Source organism: Capricornis sumatraensis, chromosome 15, assembly GCF_032405125.1.
Source record: "Capricornis sumatraensis isolate serow.1 chromosome 15, serow.2, whole genome shotgun sequence".
NCBI lineage: Eukaryota > Metazoa > Chordata > Mammalia > Artiodactyla > Bovidae > Capricornis > Capricornis sumatraensis.
This window is the reverse complement of record NC_091083.1, coordinates 82,593,111-82,608,897: the sequence shown is the minus strand read 5'-3', so window position 1 is coordinate 82,608,897 and position 15,787 is coordinate 82,593,111. Positions and strand designations below refer to the sequence as shown.

Here is a 15,787-nt window from a genome sequence, read left to right as displayed (position 1 = left end):
TGTGTGTGTGTGTGTGTGTGTGTGTGTGTGTGTGTGTGTGGGTGTGGGTGTGGGTGTGGGTGTGGGTGTGGGTGTGGGTGTGGGTGTGGGTGTGGGTGTGTGGGTGTGTGTGTGTGTGTGCGTGTGTGTGTGTGTGTGCGTGCACGCGCGCACAGGGGTCTCTGTTCACTCTGGGAGTTTGAAGGAGGGGCAGGATGGGGTGATGGAAACAGACAGCAGTTCCCTCGCTAATTTCAGCCTCCAGCCCTGGGTTCTTCCCAGGTGGCAGCAGAAACCTGAGTTAGGCAGCCAGGATTAAAGAAAAATCTGATCACTTTGTATCCACTGATTTTCCTAGTTTGGGAGCTCTGTAGTTATGGCTGTCTTTTGGGGGCCGAGTAGCTCATCTGTGGAATTTCCAGTCCTGTTCCTTCTGTATTTGGGTGACTCCTTTCCCCTCCCTGGACCTCAGTTTCCTCATCTGTAAAATGGTGTGAGATGAGACACAGATCGGGAGTCTGGGCTGGAAATGAAGCCGCTTTTTACTCATGGGCACAAACATCTAGGATTTGAGCCTGGAGAGGGCTCCACAGCCTCCAGAGCTGGTGTGGCCACCCCCTTGCATTCCCGTCACTGTATCACGAGGGTAGGGTGATCAGACAGACCTTGGTCAGTGTTTTTCAAACTGTGGGTCACGACCCACCTATGGGCCAGGAAATCTGTTTAATGAGTTATGACCAGCATTTAAACAAAGTAACCCCAGACAGGAGGATAGATAAGAGTGCATGGGGTAAGTATTGTCTGGGGAAGCTTCTGTTTCAGTTGCCAGTGAGTATGACGGTGTGAGCCGAATTGTGAAATAGAAGGGCACCTCCTCTAAGGGACAGGAGTTTGGAAGCCCTCGGGCGGCCAGCCTTCCAGGTCTCTGGCTGAGGCTGCATGGCTGGGGCCAGCTGTGCTGCTGCGCTAAACCCTCCCGGCTTCGGTCTCTGTTCAGGGAATCTGGGATCAAGTTGCCTCAATTTCCTTCTGTGAGAGAAGGCTCTAGCTTTGGGGTTTGGCGCGATGGGGATTTAAAAAAAAGAAAACAGGAGGCAAAACCCACCCTGTGATTGCTGTGCATCGGGAGTTGTGTTTTAGAGGCTTAAAAAGACCCCTCCTTCCCTCCTTCTCTTTCCAGAAGAACCGAGTGCGCATAAGGTGGCCAGCCCACCCTCCGGACTCTACCCCGATGATGTCCTGGACTATGGCCTCAAGCCATACAGCCCCCTGGCCAGTCTCTCTGGCGAGCCCCCCGGCCGGCTGCGAGAGCCTGATAGGGTGGGGCCCCAGAACTTTCTGAGCCCCGCCAAGCCACCGGGGGCCTCGGGCCTGAGCCCTCGGATCGAGATCACTCCATCCCACGAACTGATACAGGCAGGGGGGCCCTTCCGCGTGAGAGACATTGGCTTCCTGGGCGAGCAGCCGCCCCCGCCGGGGGTGGCGGCCAGCCCGAGGTTCACGCTGCCCGTGCCCGGCTTCGAGGGGTACCGCGAGCCGCTTTGCTTGAGCCCCGCTAGCAGCGGCTCCTCTGCCAGCTTCATTTCCGACACCTTCTCCCCCTACACCTCGCCCTGCGTCTCGCCCAACAACGGCGGGCCCGACGACCTGTGTCCCCAGTTTCAAAACATCCCTGCTCATTATTCCCCCAGAACCTCGCCAATAATGTCACCTCGAACCGGCCTCGCTGAGGACAGCTGCCTGGGCCGCCACTCGCCCGTGCCCCGTCCGGCCTCCCGCTCCTCGTCGCCTGGTACCAAGCGGCGGCATTCGTGCGCCGGGGCCTCGGTTGCCCCGCTGCCCGGAGCCTCACCCCAGCGCTCGCGGAGCCCCTCGCCGCAGCCCCGGGACGACGGCGCCCCCGCCGGGTACCCCCCCTCGGCCGGCCCTGCCGCCCTCATGGATGCCTTGAACAGCCTCGCCGGCGACTCGCCCTGTGGGATCCCCCCCAAGATGTGGAAGACCAGCCCCGACCCGTCGCCAGTGTCCGCCGCCCCGCCCAAGGCCGGCCTGCCGCGGCACCTCTTCCCCGCCGTGGAGTTCCTGGGTCCCTGCGAGCAGGAGGAGAGGCGGAACTCGGCCCCCGAGTCCATCTTGCTGGTGCCGCCCACCTGGCCCAAGCAGCTGGTGCCCGCCATTCCTGTCTGCAGGTGAGTCCGGCTTTGGAAGGGATTTACTCCACGGTCTGGTTTTAAGAGGAGGTTTTCTGGTGATGAGCGTGGGACTGGGGCTGGGCTGGGCTGGGCTGATTTTCAATCCTAGATCTCGAAATTGACTTCCAGATCTCGAAATTCTCTGGGGAAAAGATCTCTGAACGGCAGTTTTCCCGTCTGTAAAGTGGGTATAAGGGTACCTGACTTCCTGGATGGCTGTTAGGAGGGTGCAGTCCTAGGGTGCCTGTGATTGCTCCTAAGGCGCCTGGCATGTTCATTCATTCACTTATTTAACAAGTGTTTATCAAACACCCACTGTGTGCCAGGCACTATCAACAGGCATTGGGGAGAAAAGGGTGAACAGAATGGGAAAGATATTCTGCCTTCCTGGAGCTGACATGCTAGTAAGCACAAAGGTAGCCTCAGCACACGAAATTTACTATCTTTTTATAAGAAGAATTGAAGTTGGTAGGTATCTGCTGTGTGTTTCGATATTGCAGTCAGTGATATAGAGGCCCTCTGGAAATGTGGGAGCCAGAATCTTCAAAGAGCTTCAAATCTTGGCAAACTGAAGTGTGCAGACTTGAGGTCTCCCAGTCTGGATCTGAGTCCTGGCTTTGCCCCTCACAGGCTGTGTGATCCTGGGCACAGGTATCGCTGCCATTCTGCTATGCCCAGATCAGGCATCACTAGTCACGCAAGGCTCTCTCTCCTTGACCACCTTTTTGATGCTGTGCCCAAGGCAGACATTGCTAATCAATCAGAATCTTCATTCTCATTGAGCACCTCTCTGGGCCTGGGTTCATTACCTGTGAGATGAGGATAACAACAGTACTGACCTCATTTATTTTTGTTAAGGATTAGGTGAGAGAATATATATCGAAGTCAACATAGAACCTACATAAGTAGGAGCTCATGAAAGACACAGCTGTTATTGTTATCAGGGGGATCTTATCATTGTAGAGGAAGCCCTTTGTTGCTTCCTTGTTGATGAGCTGGCTGCTAGGAGACAGCTCCCAATAGCTGTTAGAGTGATGATACTGGTGATCACAGTCACCAGCATGCCAGGATGCTTGCTGTGTGCCAGGCATGCTTCTGATATGCTCTCTCTCTGGATTATGTCAGGTAAATCTCCCCCAAATCTGGTTTGTTTATATATTTGTCTTCATTTCAATGATAAGGAAAATGAGGGGCACAGCATTTGGGAGCAGATACTATTTTATCAGGTGAAGAATCGAAGCCTTATGCTGTTACCATTACTCCAGTGGTTTTTAAAGTGTTATTTGCTTTTAGCAAATGCAAGTCTTTTTTTTTTTTTTTTTTCCAAATAAAATGTTGAATGTAAAAATCCCCCTACTCCCCTGCACCCCAGACCGAGATGGTCTGAACTGAGCTTCTGGTCTGACGTGTCCTCCAGGGCAGGTTTTGAGAACCCTAGTGCCATCGTAGGTCAGTGTCCCGTGAGAAAAGGAGTTTCTGGGTTTCATAGGGTTCAATGACTGCCTCTGTGGAGGGGCTACTCGCAGCTGTGGGCAGAACGTGCGGTCATTTCAAAGGCCATCTGGCCACAGAGCTCTGAGGCTCAAGTTTCCTGGAGCCAATCAAGAACAACAGCTGGTGCAGGTTGAGAAACCGGAGCTCAGAGAGGTGAAGCGACACGCCCGTCAGTACCCAGCTAGATCATGACCAAGTTGGACACCAGAATTTGAGATTCCTGACCCCTTGTTCTTTCTAATCAACTGCTGGATTGATCTCCAAAACATGACTTGTGTCATGATTGGGAGTGAGGAGGAACATTAATGTAAGACATGATAGTGAGGCATTTATCTGAGACTTTGTTGTATATGAAACCCTTTCCTCTCTATTATATGGCTTGATCTGAGAGGTTCTGAATGGGTTAGAGTCCTTCCGCCCCTACCAAATGCCCAATCTGTGCCAGCCCGTGAGATATTTCCAAGAGTTTTCTGTTAGATTGAGAGGATGGGTAATTCAAAGAAGTCTCATGATGGTATTCATCTCAGGGAGCGTGGATAACTCCGCAGGGGCTGAAGTTCAAGTGCAGAATGTCAGATTCGCTCCAGGGGTCTGAGTCTTAAGACTGTGTCCCAGTTGTTCCAGAAGCAAAAATTTAGAAGTTGGTACTTAGGGATATTGCACTGAATCTTCTACTCACTATATTTTTTGATTAATACAGAGGTGGAGTGATTTTTCAATAAGCCTTATTTTGCTAACTTTAAATAATTTTAAATTGAGAATGTGAGACTAAGAATATATAACACAAAGGGCACCCTGGTTGCAGGCAGGAGCTTGAAGGCATCTTGGAACTGTAGCCAAGGTAGAAATACAGGCACTTTGGACACCTTGAGATTTCAGGGTTAGAGGGACTTCAGGGGGCAATGTCATTATAAAGAACGGCTGGAGATGTGCTTGCATGGTGAGGATGTGAGTATAAGCTGAGTTGTATGTTCAGGTTAAGCTGTAGCGCTGATGGAGTTTGTGAGGTTCCCCCCCTCGCCCCTTGGAATCGCTCTAATAGAGAAGGAATAGAATTGGCCTTATTGCAAATGCTTAACTAAGTCCAGTTGATAATGTTAGCTTCTGGCAGTTCTGGGCTTAGCAGGAAAGACTATCCTGATTAGATTAATGTTTCCTCCTGCATGTGAAAAATCAGGACACAGTGACCCAAATTCACGCCTTTGCAGCTTCAAAGCTACTTTGAACACGCGAGGGTTCCGTGAAATAAAACTGTTTGTTCAGTCTTTCATTTATCCTTCGATTGTTCATCTGCCCACCCACTGAATATTCATGGAAGACCAGACATTGCTCTAGACTCATTCCATGAATTAAATATTTTCTTGGACCTATTTTAAATAAATTAGTACGATAAGACATAAGGTAGAGGTGTGGAAGGCGCAAGAGACTTAAATTGGAGCTTTGACTGTGTCTTCCTCTGATCTTGGGAAAATGTTTTTAGATTCTCTGGGGCTCTGAGAGCATGCTCTAGATATAGATTGTCAAGCCCTCAGTCATCTCTTCAATGACATAATTCCAAGCTCATGTCAAGTACCTGCTGTGTGTGCTGGGTAGGGTTGAGATTTTATAGTAAAATTAAACTTAATGGCTTGACCTCAAAGATCTTACAACTTTCAGTATCATTAATAATATGGTCAGATTGTCTGACACTACCAATACCATTAATACAGATTGTCACCAGGAAGTAACATTTATTTGAGCTGATATTTATTGAGCATTTATTGGGCTTAAGCTTCCTCTGTGATCTCAATGTCCCCACTTCATAGTTGAGGAAGCTAAGCCCTAGGGAGATGGAGGTATTTGCTCAAAGTCACACAGGTAATTTGGAGATGGAGCTGGGACTTCAGCTTGGGAGTGTAACTCCAGCCATGCTCTTGACCTTCATTCCTCATTTAACTGTAGGGAATCTGAGTGGTTTGGCTCATCCATGCCAAAGCCGGACACCTCCCTGTGGTTATGTTCTACACTTGACCCGAGAAGTAATGACTATGACTGGGAAAGGCCTCTTCCTAAATATATTTTTAATTGAGATAATCAGACATAGAAATAAGAGCTGGAAAAACACTTCGAATGCCACTTAGTCCCTCTGTGGTTTAGGAGACTGAGAGTGAAGGAGTTGAAGCTGCTTTTAAAGTCACACGGTAGGTTAGTGACCCAGTGGGGCCCCTGATTTCGGTAACAGAGTTCCTTGTGCCATACTTACTCTTTTGGGGAAAAAAAAAAAAACAAAACCAAAACCATCCTGTAAGGGCTATCCGTTAGAGGTGGGAGGTGATATTTTTCAAAATTCCCAGAGGAAGAGAAGTTGCAGCCATTAGAAACATGCTAGAACTAACATGTCATGAAATGAGCTTCAGAAATTGAGATGTCAGTCATTCTGTCTTCACCAAGATGGAAGAGAAAACAGAGGAGAAAGATCTCTACCTCGTGAAGAGCCCCGCCGGCCATGTCTCAGGAACGTGTGCCTCCCAGCCGCCGGCATCTTACGGGCTGCGGGCGGATGGTTTTCAGGGAAGGGGCCATTTACGTTTATTGTACGGGGGCACCGGCTGTGGCTCACTGCGCGCGTGACCGCTCTGTCTGCTCTTCCTTCCAGCATCCCAGTGACCGCCTCCCTCCCTCCGCTCGAGTGGCCGCTCTCCCACCAGTCAGGCGCCTACGAGCTGCGGATCGAGGTGCAGCCCAAGCCACACCACCGAGCGCACTACGAGACGGAGGGCAGCCGCGGGGCTGTCAAGGCCCCGACGGGCGGCCACCCTGTCGTTCAGGTATGGACTCGCGCTCCCTTCCTCCCGTGTCCTCGTGGGCCACTGGGCCGCTCGCTGCTGCGGAGCTGTTGTTTGGTGCTTATTCGACTGCGCTGCGTGTCTCAGCTTCCTATTCCTCGAAGGGGTGGGAAGTCTCAGATTGAGTGTCAGAAGCTAATAAAGCCACTCAGAAGCCAGGAAAAAAGTCTTCCTGAGCTGGATAGGGATCGAAGTGATATTCACGCTCCGTCTTCTTCCTTCCCTTTCTGATTGAGAAACTACTGTAGTTTAGTGGAGGTGTTTGGATTGAAGGTTTCTGAAGCCATCATTTTGTGTTTACATTTTAGGTGAGGGTCCATTAAGGAAAACCAGCATATTGAAAAGTGGGAAAAAGTTAAAACTATACACAGTCCAACTACCTAGAATATTTTTTTTTTTTTTTTGCCGTTTTGATATGTTTCCTGTTGCTTGTTTTCTGTTCACAAACATGGCAGTGTCTATCAGTGTACATTTATATTCTTGATGTTACAGTAGCTTGTACTTTGATTTTTTTTTTCTCTTTACGTTATACCCAGAGTATTTCCTACTGTTTTTTCCTTAATCATTATCTTTTACGTCTGTGGCTTTTGATTTAACCTCAGATATTTATTTCAAAATAAGTAGAGAATTTTTTTTTTTAATTTCCCTCCAAAATGATCAGAGTTAGAGTGTTCTTAATTATATAGTCTGGTTAACCAGGAACTGATGACTGGTGCCTACCTGCCAACTCAATTAACCAGCCCTTTAATACATTTAAATTAATTTAACTCTTTTTAAAAAAATTTGGCTTGAAGTGAAGGCAAAGTATTTAAAAGTATTAAGTGAGGGAAAGTATAAAGTGAGGGCAAAATACTTACCACTGTATTCTGTGATAAGAATCTGATGGTGCATCAGAACCTTTGAGAGTAGTGTTAAAAATGCAGATTCTTGGGCATCTCCTGAAGCTGTATGAAACGAGTACAGTTCAGACAGAAAACAAACATACAAACCCTAAACCCTAAAATTTCCACAGGTAGCTTCGAGTGTGTACACCTGGTTCAGGACTTTAGTGATACTAGTTGGAGCTTCTAAATCCTGGTAATTGTTTTTTTCTAAATCTAACATCACCATTTTGGGTGGATTTGTTTCTATTCATTGCTTTTCATTTACCGCATGGTACGTTTTCCTCTCTGCACGTCTAGTGATTGCTGGCTGTGTGGTGACACTGGGGCGGTGAAGTGTGCCGGACGTTGTAGAGACTCTTGATTTTGCTGTCTTCTCTGCAGGTAGTTCAGTTGCTGGCTAGTCACTGTGAACGTTCACAGGTTTGATTTTACTCTTTGTTACGGGGAACCTGTGCAAAGCCCGAGGTGTTCCCCATGCCCTTCAACTTCGTAGGGTTAGCCAGTAAAGTCCGTCTTTTGTGGATCTGGTTGAGGCTTGGTTTTAAGTTCTTACTCACAGTTTCTGTTTGTTTATCTGTTTTGGCTACGCTGGGCCTTCGTTGCTGCCGGCGGGCTTTCTCCAGTTGCAGAGAGCTGCGGTGCTCGGGGGTTTCCTTGCTGTGGCTTCCCTTGTGGCGGAGCGTGGGTTCCCTGGCATGTGGGTTGCATTAGGTGAGGCGTGAGGGCCCAGTAGTTGGGGCTCCAGGGTTCTCGAGTGTGGGCTCAGCAGCTGTGGGATGGGCTAGTTGCCCCAAGGTGTGTGGGGTCTGCCCAGACCAGGGGTCGAGCCTGTGTCCTCTTGAAAGGCAGATTCTCCACCTCTAGATAGCCAGGGAAGTCTCAGACTTGGTTTTAGACTGTGTAAGGGTGGGTTCAAAGTAGGCTTTACTCAAAGGCATGACCTCATTCTTAAGGCCTAGTCTTTTCAGATGCTTTTTGGAGAGGTCAGTCCTCTCTGATGGGCTAGAATTCTGATATTCCACCTCCGCTGAACCTCCAGCTTCTCTGTTTCTCTTTTTACCCTATAGCTGCCTCTTTCTGATAAACCCTGCACATTTCCCCTGTGATTACCCAGCCCAGCCCTTGGTCACAGACTTGGGGAACCCCCTCCCCAGCCCCTTCCCCCTCTCTAATGCTTTACCCACAGATTCTAGATGCTTCCACAGCCTGGGACTCTGAACCCTGCCGCCACCCCTTGCTCAGCAGGACCACTGTGTTCTGTTTGAACTCCACACTCTGCATATGGGAGGGAAAGTGTCCCCAGGCAGAGAGCTGCAGGGAACCTGTGTTCACCTGACGCGTCTCCTTTCCGTCATGGACCACGGTCGTATGCCGCCTGCTGTCTAATGCCTGAAAGCAGTTGGCTTATTTTTTCCTGGGTTGAAATGGCACGTCCATCTTTATCCTTTCATGACCTTCGATCTCAAATATATTCAGCATTGTTTTAACTTTTTATTTTATATTGGAATGTGGCCGATTAACAATGTTGTGATAGTTTCAGGTGGACAGCGAAGGGACTCAGTCACACATATCCATGTGCCCTTTCTCTTCTAACCAACCCCCCCCCCCGCCTGCCCCGAAAGCAGTTGACTTATAAACTTTTGTCATATTTTATAGTTGTTTTTGATGGTAGGGCTGGTCTCATATTATTTGCTCCATCATGTTTGAAAATTGATTTTTGGAAAAGAAAATCTTCATATCGTTATCAAGTGAGGCTTATCTACTCTAGGATGAGAACCTCCTGGCCTGGAGCTGGTGGCAGGGTATGTTGGAGTCAAAGCCTTTGGTTGTAATGGAGAGAGAAACTCATTGAAAGGCAGTGAGCAAAGGGGGAGTGTATGAGGAGCCAACTGGAATTACATATAATCAGGTCAGGAGATTTAGCTCAGGAAGAACCTGGGCTGGTGGTCACGAGTCCCAAGATTTTTTTCTCTGCTCAGTCAATCCAGTCAACAGGTGGACACATCCTGCAGGAATCTGCTGAGCGTCTGCCCTTTGCCATCTGCTTAATGCTGAGGTTCAGTAAAGACTGAGAGAGAAGCTATGGTCTTCTTCTCTATGGAGCTCACGATCTGGGGGTGTAAAGTTGCTGACTTAAATAATCACGCAAACAATAACGTTGCAAACTGTGGCAAGTGGCAGGAAGGAAGCGTGCACGAGGCTCTGGGCACATAAGTCAGTGTAGACGGGGGAAGGTTTCCCTGGTAAGATTTCCTCGAAGACGAGACCAGCGCCGAGGATGCGTGGTGGGAACAGTAGGTGCAAATGCCCGGGGGCAGAAGGAAGCAAACTGTGGCAGAGGAACTAGAGGAAGCCAACGTAACTGGACTGTGAAGGGCCAGGGAGAGGGAGCGTGGGTGGCCTGGTCAACCAGTGGGGAGGATTTGGCTTTCATCCTGGCGCAGGCAAAGCAGGGGAGAAGCAAGAAGAAGAGTTGGGGGGCTGTGTCCACGGTGTCTGTCCTCGAGGGGCTACGTGGTGCCTTTGCTCTCTGATTCTTCAGCAAGCCTGTGTGGACCACTGCTCTGTCCCAGGCGCGGTTCTAGATTCTAGGGTATGGTATGAACGAAACAGCCAGAAACCCTCACCCCATGAACTCACAGTTTAGCAAGATGATGCAAATAATAGCTAACACTTAGCGAGCACTTACCTCATGTCACACCCTTTCCAAGTGAGGATCTGTGTTAAGTTAAATTTATTTAATCCTCCCTCAGAAAAGCCCTAGGAAGTAGTTACAGTTAGGTCAAGGAGATGTCAAGGACCTTATTCAAGGTCATAGCTCTCGAATGGTGGACTTAGAATTTGGACTCTGGTGTCTGGCTTTGCCTGCTAGACAGCTTTTCTCATCTTCCACATCTCTCTGCAGACCAACTTTCCCTGCCTCCTCATTCTCACCAGACAGAGAAGACCTGGTGGAAAGATGCCTGCACCTCCTGCCTGTTAGATTTTCTATGCTGTCTTAATTCTAGCCCCTCACCAGCTCATTGGAGTCCGAATCCTGACCTTTAGGGAGATCCTAATTGGCTCTGATTAGGAAGGGTGCCACCCACTGTCCAGTTAGCTTGGCCAGAGAGGTCAGACCATGTGCAGTGCAAGGCTCTGCTCACCCATTCATCAAGGGCTGGGGCCATGGAAAGTTCCAGAAAAGAAAGTAGACTGTAGACACAGTTCTGAAGATGTCCTCTACACTGTGCCTGGCATTCCCGCTTCTCTTTTTTTTTTTGGCTGCACGTGCAACACGCAGGATCGTAAGTTCCCCGACCAGGGGTCACACCTGCGCCGCCCCCCCCCCCACCCCACAGCGGAGCCACTGCACCTCCAGGGAAGGCCAGCTGCCCCTCTTCTGGTCCGTCACTTTGAAAACCCAATGTATGACTTAAAAGTTTATAGCCACATCCTCAAAAGACACAAAGTGAAGCCTTTTTTTTTTTTATTTTAATCATTTGAATAGATCGGGTTTTCTTCAAAATGAAATGTGCTAACCCCTGATTTGTTTTAGCTTAGAAAGTCATTAAAAAAAAAACCCTCTTTGAAAACTGACAAGAAGAGGGGGCTTTAAGAAGACAAGGACTCTCAACCTTTAAGGAGGTGTGAAAACCTCTGTCAAAGCCTGGAGGATTGCCCTTCCAATCCTGGAAGAGCCCTGCTTCCTATCCTGCCTAGGAGCTCCTGCCGGTTTCTCTCCTGATCTCTGCCTCTCTCTCCATCTGTGTCTATTTCTGTACTGTGCCCTGGCTCTCTCTTCTCCCTCTCAGTGACTGGCTCCCACCCTTCTCTTTATTTGCCACACTATAAACCTTCACTTTTTCTGTATGCCTAGTGGTTTTATGCGCTTCTTTATATGAAAATAAAATGAGTACACGACCATTTCTTTCGCTTTGTTTAAATATAAAATTGCAAATCTTAAGCATATGCCATGTTCAGCTGTTTTTTTTTTCTTTTGTCTTTTCTTTCTCTCGAATGTCAGTTGGTCTGGGAAGAAAGTCTGCTCCAAACTTTAAATGCTTTTCAGATCTCATGACTCATTCGCTCGGTGAATATTTTGTCGAGGACCTGCTGTGTGCCTGGCAGCGCGCCAGGCGCTGGTAAAGTACTGATGGGTGTGAGATGGATGAGGTCTGTGCCCTGGTGGCACTTGAGGGGCTGGGCAGGGCGTGCCAAGCAGACCAGGATGGTTTGGTGTGACGGTCGCTGAGATGTGGGTGGGTCAGGCAGGCCAGATGAGGCCATCTGGGATTATACCTGGACTCCAAGGTAGACTGACAGCCGATTGGGAGTTCATCTGCTGGATGTGCGGTTGGGGGTGACTGCTGAGACAGAACGAGCTGTGCCAAGCAGCTGCGACTCGGGTGACCTGCGTTGGTCGGGGGATCTCTCTGTGGAGCTGACTTGTCACCTGGGGCCTGGAGCAGGTGATTGAGCCAGCAAGAAGAGGAGTATTGCCCATCCTCTCTCTCTCTCTTTTGGTGTGGTGGGCGGGGGGAATGTTCCGTGTACAGGACACAGCACACGCAAAGCTCCTGAGGCAGGGAAGAACTTCTGAGGACCCGAAGGAAGGCCGGTGTCACTTGACTAGCCTGGAGGGTGATGGTTGGCGGGACTCATAAGCCAAGATGAGGAACTAGGGCTTTATTTCAGGGCAAGGGGAAGGGAGTGGTGAGTTTTGAGCAGGGAAGGAAGGCGATTCTGATTGAATACTTGGGGATCGCTTGGGCTTCCCTCTAAGGAGTGGGTTCCTCTAAGGGAGGAAGCAGGGAGGCGAATTTGACAGGCTGTGGCAGTGCCAGGTGGAAGGCCAAGGTGATGAGGATGGGGAGGTGGCATTGGGAGGGGAGAGAATGGGTTCCATGGTGTGAGGTTCAGGACTCAGTGCTGGCTTAGCTGTGGGTAGAGGGGAAGTATCATCTGCCACTCTGGAAGACTTGGGGTGAAAGTCATTTTCTTAGGGGAAGATTACAAGTTCATTGTGGGATGAGGGAATCAGAAAGAGCTTGCGAGGCATCCAGGCAATGATGGCAAGTCTGTGGTTGGGTGTATGAACCTGAAAGTTTCACCTGTTGTTGCTGCTGCTGCTAAGTCGCTTCAGTCGTGTCTGACTCTGTGCGACCCCATAGATGGCAGCCCTCCAGGCTCCTCCATCCCTGGGCTTCTCCAGGCAAGAACACTGGAGTGGGTTGCCATTTCCTTCTCCAATGCATGAAAGTGAAAAGTGAAAGTGAAGTTGCTCAGTCGTGTCCGACTCTTCACGACCCCATGGACTGCAGCCCACCAGGCTCCTCCATCCCTGGGATTTTCCAGGCAAGAGGACTGGAGTGGGGTGCCATCGCCTTCTCCGGGAAGTTTCACCTAGAAAGCTCGAAATCGCATGAAGCTAGAGCCAGTTTATGGTTCTTTCTGAGGAGTCTGGGCATCTTAGCTCTTTGACCTGACTTTGACCTGTAGGGATCAGAGAAAGGGAACCACTCAATTCACCTCGAAAGAGCCACATGCCTTTTGGTGGAACCTGGCCATCGTTTCCTCCTCCTATTTCAGGGCAGGAAGCAGTGGTCCTTGGGTGGACAAAGCTGGCATTCAAAGGCAGCTGTGTAAGGTTGGGCTATAAGTGTTTCCCTGGCTCTCTAGCTGATGGGAGCTCATAATACCCCAGTTGAGAGCTGCCATTGTCACTTAACCCTTTCCCTGCCTGCTTCCAGACCCTTTCACCGTAATCCTGCATTAGAAATTCCCCATAGAGGACACTCGGTTAGTTTCTTCATCCATCCTTGTGTGGGGGCTTTCGATAAATGTTATTTTCACCACTCTCTGGGACGTGTTTTCAACTAAAAGAAGGATTGGAAAGCCATCCTTTTTGTTAGAAAGTAATCAAAATCCGAGGCTGTTTAAGCACACTACACACCTCCAAAGACAATACTCCTGATTCTTTCCAACAGATGTTCAGACATATGGAAGCAACATGGGCAGTTCCTTTAGGAGAAATTCCTTGCAGATGCAGAAACCTGATCTCAGTTTCGTCCTGGGTAGCAGGACCGAGCTTCGCAGGGAGAAAACCAGGAGGCCGGGCCGCACCTGTCCCAGTTGCCGCCTTCCCAGCCCAGAGGAGGCCAGTCAAGTCTCCGAGCTTTCCTCCCGTAAAACAGATTACAGGACAGTGATTTTCCTCCTGTTGGATTTAGGCTTTTGTCCTTGCTGCGACTCACTTTAAATTACATCTGAGACAGGGGAGAAAGAAGCCAGATGGGGTTTCCTCCTTACCAGGCGAAACTGGAGTCGTGACAGGGAGCCTTGCTTCTCTGGCAGTCGGCTGAGCCTGTTGGCTTCTGTCGGCTCATAAAGCTCTGTGCTCCGTGAGGCTGGCTGGGGAAACGGAAGCGGGACTTGCTGAGGCTAATTTGTCTCGATCAGGGCTGCTGCGTTTGCTTGACAGAGGTTCCATCAGACCTTCTGGGGAAGGAACAGAGAGGGAAGCGACGCCCCAGCTTCAGGGGAGGGGCGTGTGCGCTGATCACCCGAGGCTTGCCTTGCTCCTCCTTGGCTCAGAATTCATCGCTACACACCTTCCAGGTGACCTCCCCGGTCCAGGCGCTGGGAATACCGCCGTGACCGAAACAGAGGCAAATTCCTGCCCCCCAGGGCGTTGACTTTCTGGCGGCCGCGAGATAAACAATACATCTAATAAATAGGAAAATTCAATCGTGTGTTGGAAGGTGATAAGTGCTGTGGGAAAACCTGCCGGGGTGGGGGAGGGGAAGTGGCCATGGTCGGATAGGCCTTCCTGAGAAGCTAGCATCTGAGCCTGGAGACCGGAAGGTGCAGTTTTCTGGGGATGAGCGCTCCGGGGGGCCAGGGCCACGCTGGGCGCGGCCTGGGGGCAGAGAGGAGGCCTGCGTGGGGAGGGCAGGCTGAGTCAGGACCCGGGAGGAGAAGGCGGGGCCCAGAGGATACGCAGACTCGGCCTTGGGCTCTGCAGACTCACAGGAAGGTGGGGGCCGGGAAGAGCGGGTCTGACGGGGTCCCTCTGGCTGCCTGCCTTCGGGGGGCTGGGAGAGGAGCAGCGAGACGCGGGAGGCTCGTGGTCCAGGCGACACAGGCGGCGGCCAGACTGGCACTGAGGGGTGGGACACCTGAGAGGTGGTTGGGTTTTCGGTGTGTTCAGGCTACTCAGTTGTTTTTTTTTTTTGAGACACGGGTCACAGGCAGGAGTCACGGTGTGGCTGCAGTCTTGGGGAAGGCTGGAGTTCCGAGGGTTGAGCAGGCCTGCCCCCGCCACTGTGATGCTCCTGTTTTCAGAGGGGAGCGACCATCTCCGGGGCTGGCTTGACCCAGCCTTTTCCTTTAAAGGTGAGGGTGGGGGTGGGGTGGGGATGCCAAAGCCAGCTTTAGGAGGAGCCATCCTCACTGCCCAGCCTTTGTCTACATACCACTCTCTTGATTGTAACACTGGCCACTAAGTAAGATTTTTTCTTTTTTAATAAAAGAGTACAGACCAAACCAAGTGTATCTGTGGGCCAGATGTAGCCCTCCTGGGTTACCTTGGCTGGGGCTGGAGTGCTCACGTAGGCCTTGTAAAAGCAGGGAGACAGGTGCTGGCCTTCAAGGTGAGCCGTGGGGGGGCGGGGCAGGGAACAGAGGGTCCTGGGGGCGGGGCCTGCACGGGTGTGGAGGGGCGGGGCGGCGCGGGGTTGGATGGTGCAGTGCGCTCCTGACTGCACGCTGGAAACACCGTGGGAAGCACGAGGTGCTCACGGGACAATAGAAATGACCATGGGTGAGTCCCAGACCTCGCCCACCCCTCGCCCCCAGTGTAAGCAGAGAACGGAGGCTTCTAGGATCTTGAGGGAATAGCTGTTCCAGAAAGCGAACAGTGTTTGCAGTGCGTCAGGCAACCAGTGGGAACATAGAGAGGAAGGTTCACTTGTGCATAAACAAATCTGTGGGTCCTTGTTAAGGGCCAGGCAGGGGGATAGAACAATAGCAGCTACATGTGCTGAGCATCTTCTGGGGACTCTCCTTCGAGTGAGCTGCTTAAATCTTTGTAGCCACGCCATGGAGTGTGGGTGGTAGGATGACTTGTTTTACAGACAAGGACATTGGGTCACAGAGAGGGTAGGCAACTTGGCTGATGTCACCCAGCCGGTGAGTGGTGGCTCTGATTTGGACATAGGAGGTGTTCAGGCAGAACCTGTGCTGAACCACTGGTCTGTGCTGCCTTTTGGAAGAAGAACCATCTTCTGAATCCTGGTAGACACTGTGGAGGTTAGGGCTGCCTGTTCTGAGCCTCACAGCACCATGGGCTGGTTCTGCCCATAATTGTGTCTGTTTATTGAGCACTTACTATGTGACAGGCGCGTCGCATGGAGGGGCTCAGGCAGGCATG

The 15,787-nt window shown here is 50.6% G+C and overlaps 1 protein-coding gene across 1 annotated transcript in view; it reads left to right on the top strand.

Moving 5' to 3' along the window:
- The window catches only part of NFATC2 (nuclear factor of activated T cells 2), a 98,132-nt gene that overhangs the window by 17,880 nt on the left and 64,465 nt on the right, over positions 1 to 15,787 (top strand). Inside the window, exons 2-3 of the mRNA XM_068986840.1 lie at positions 1,160 to 2,168; positions 6,301 to 6,472. Of these exons, the coding sequence (XP_068842941.1) occupies positions 1,160 to 2,168; positions 6,301 to 6,472 (1,181 nt within the window). The remainder of the gene's footprint in view (positions 1 to 1,159; positions 2,169 to 6,300; positions 6,473 to 15,787) is intronic.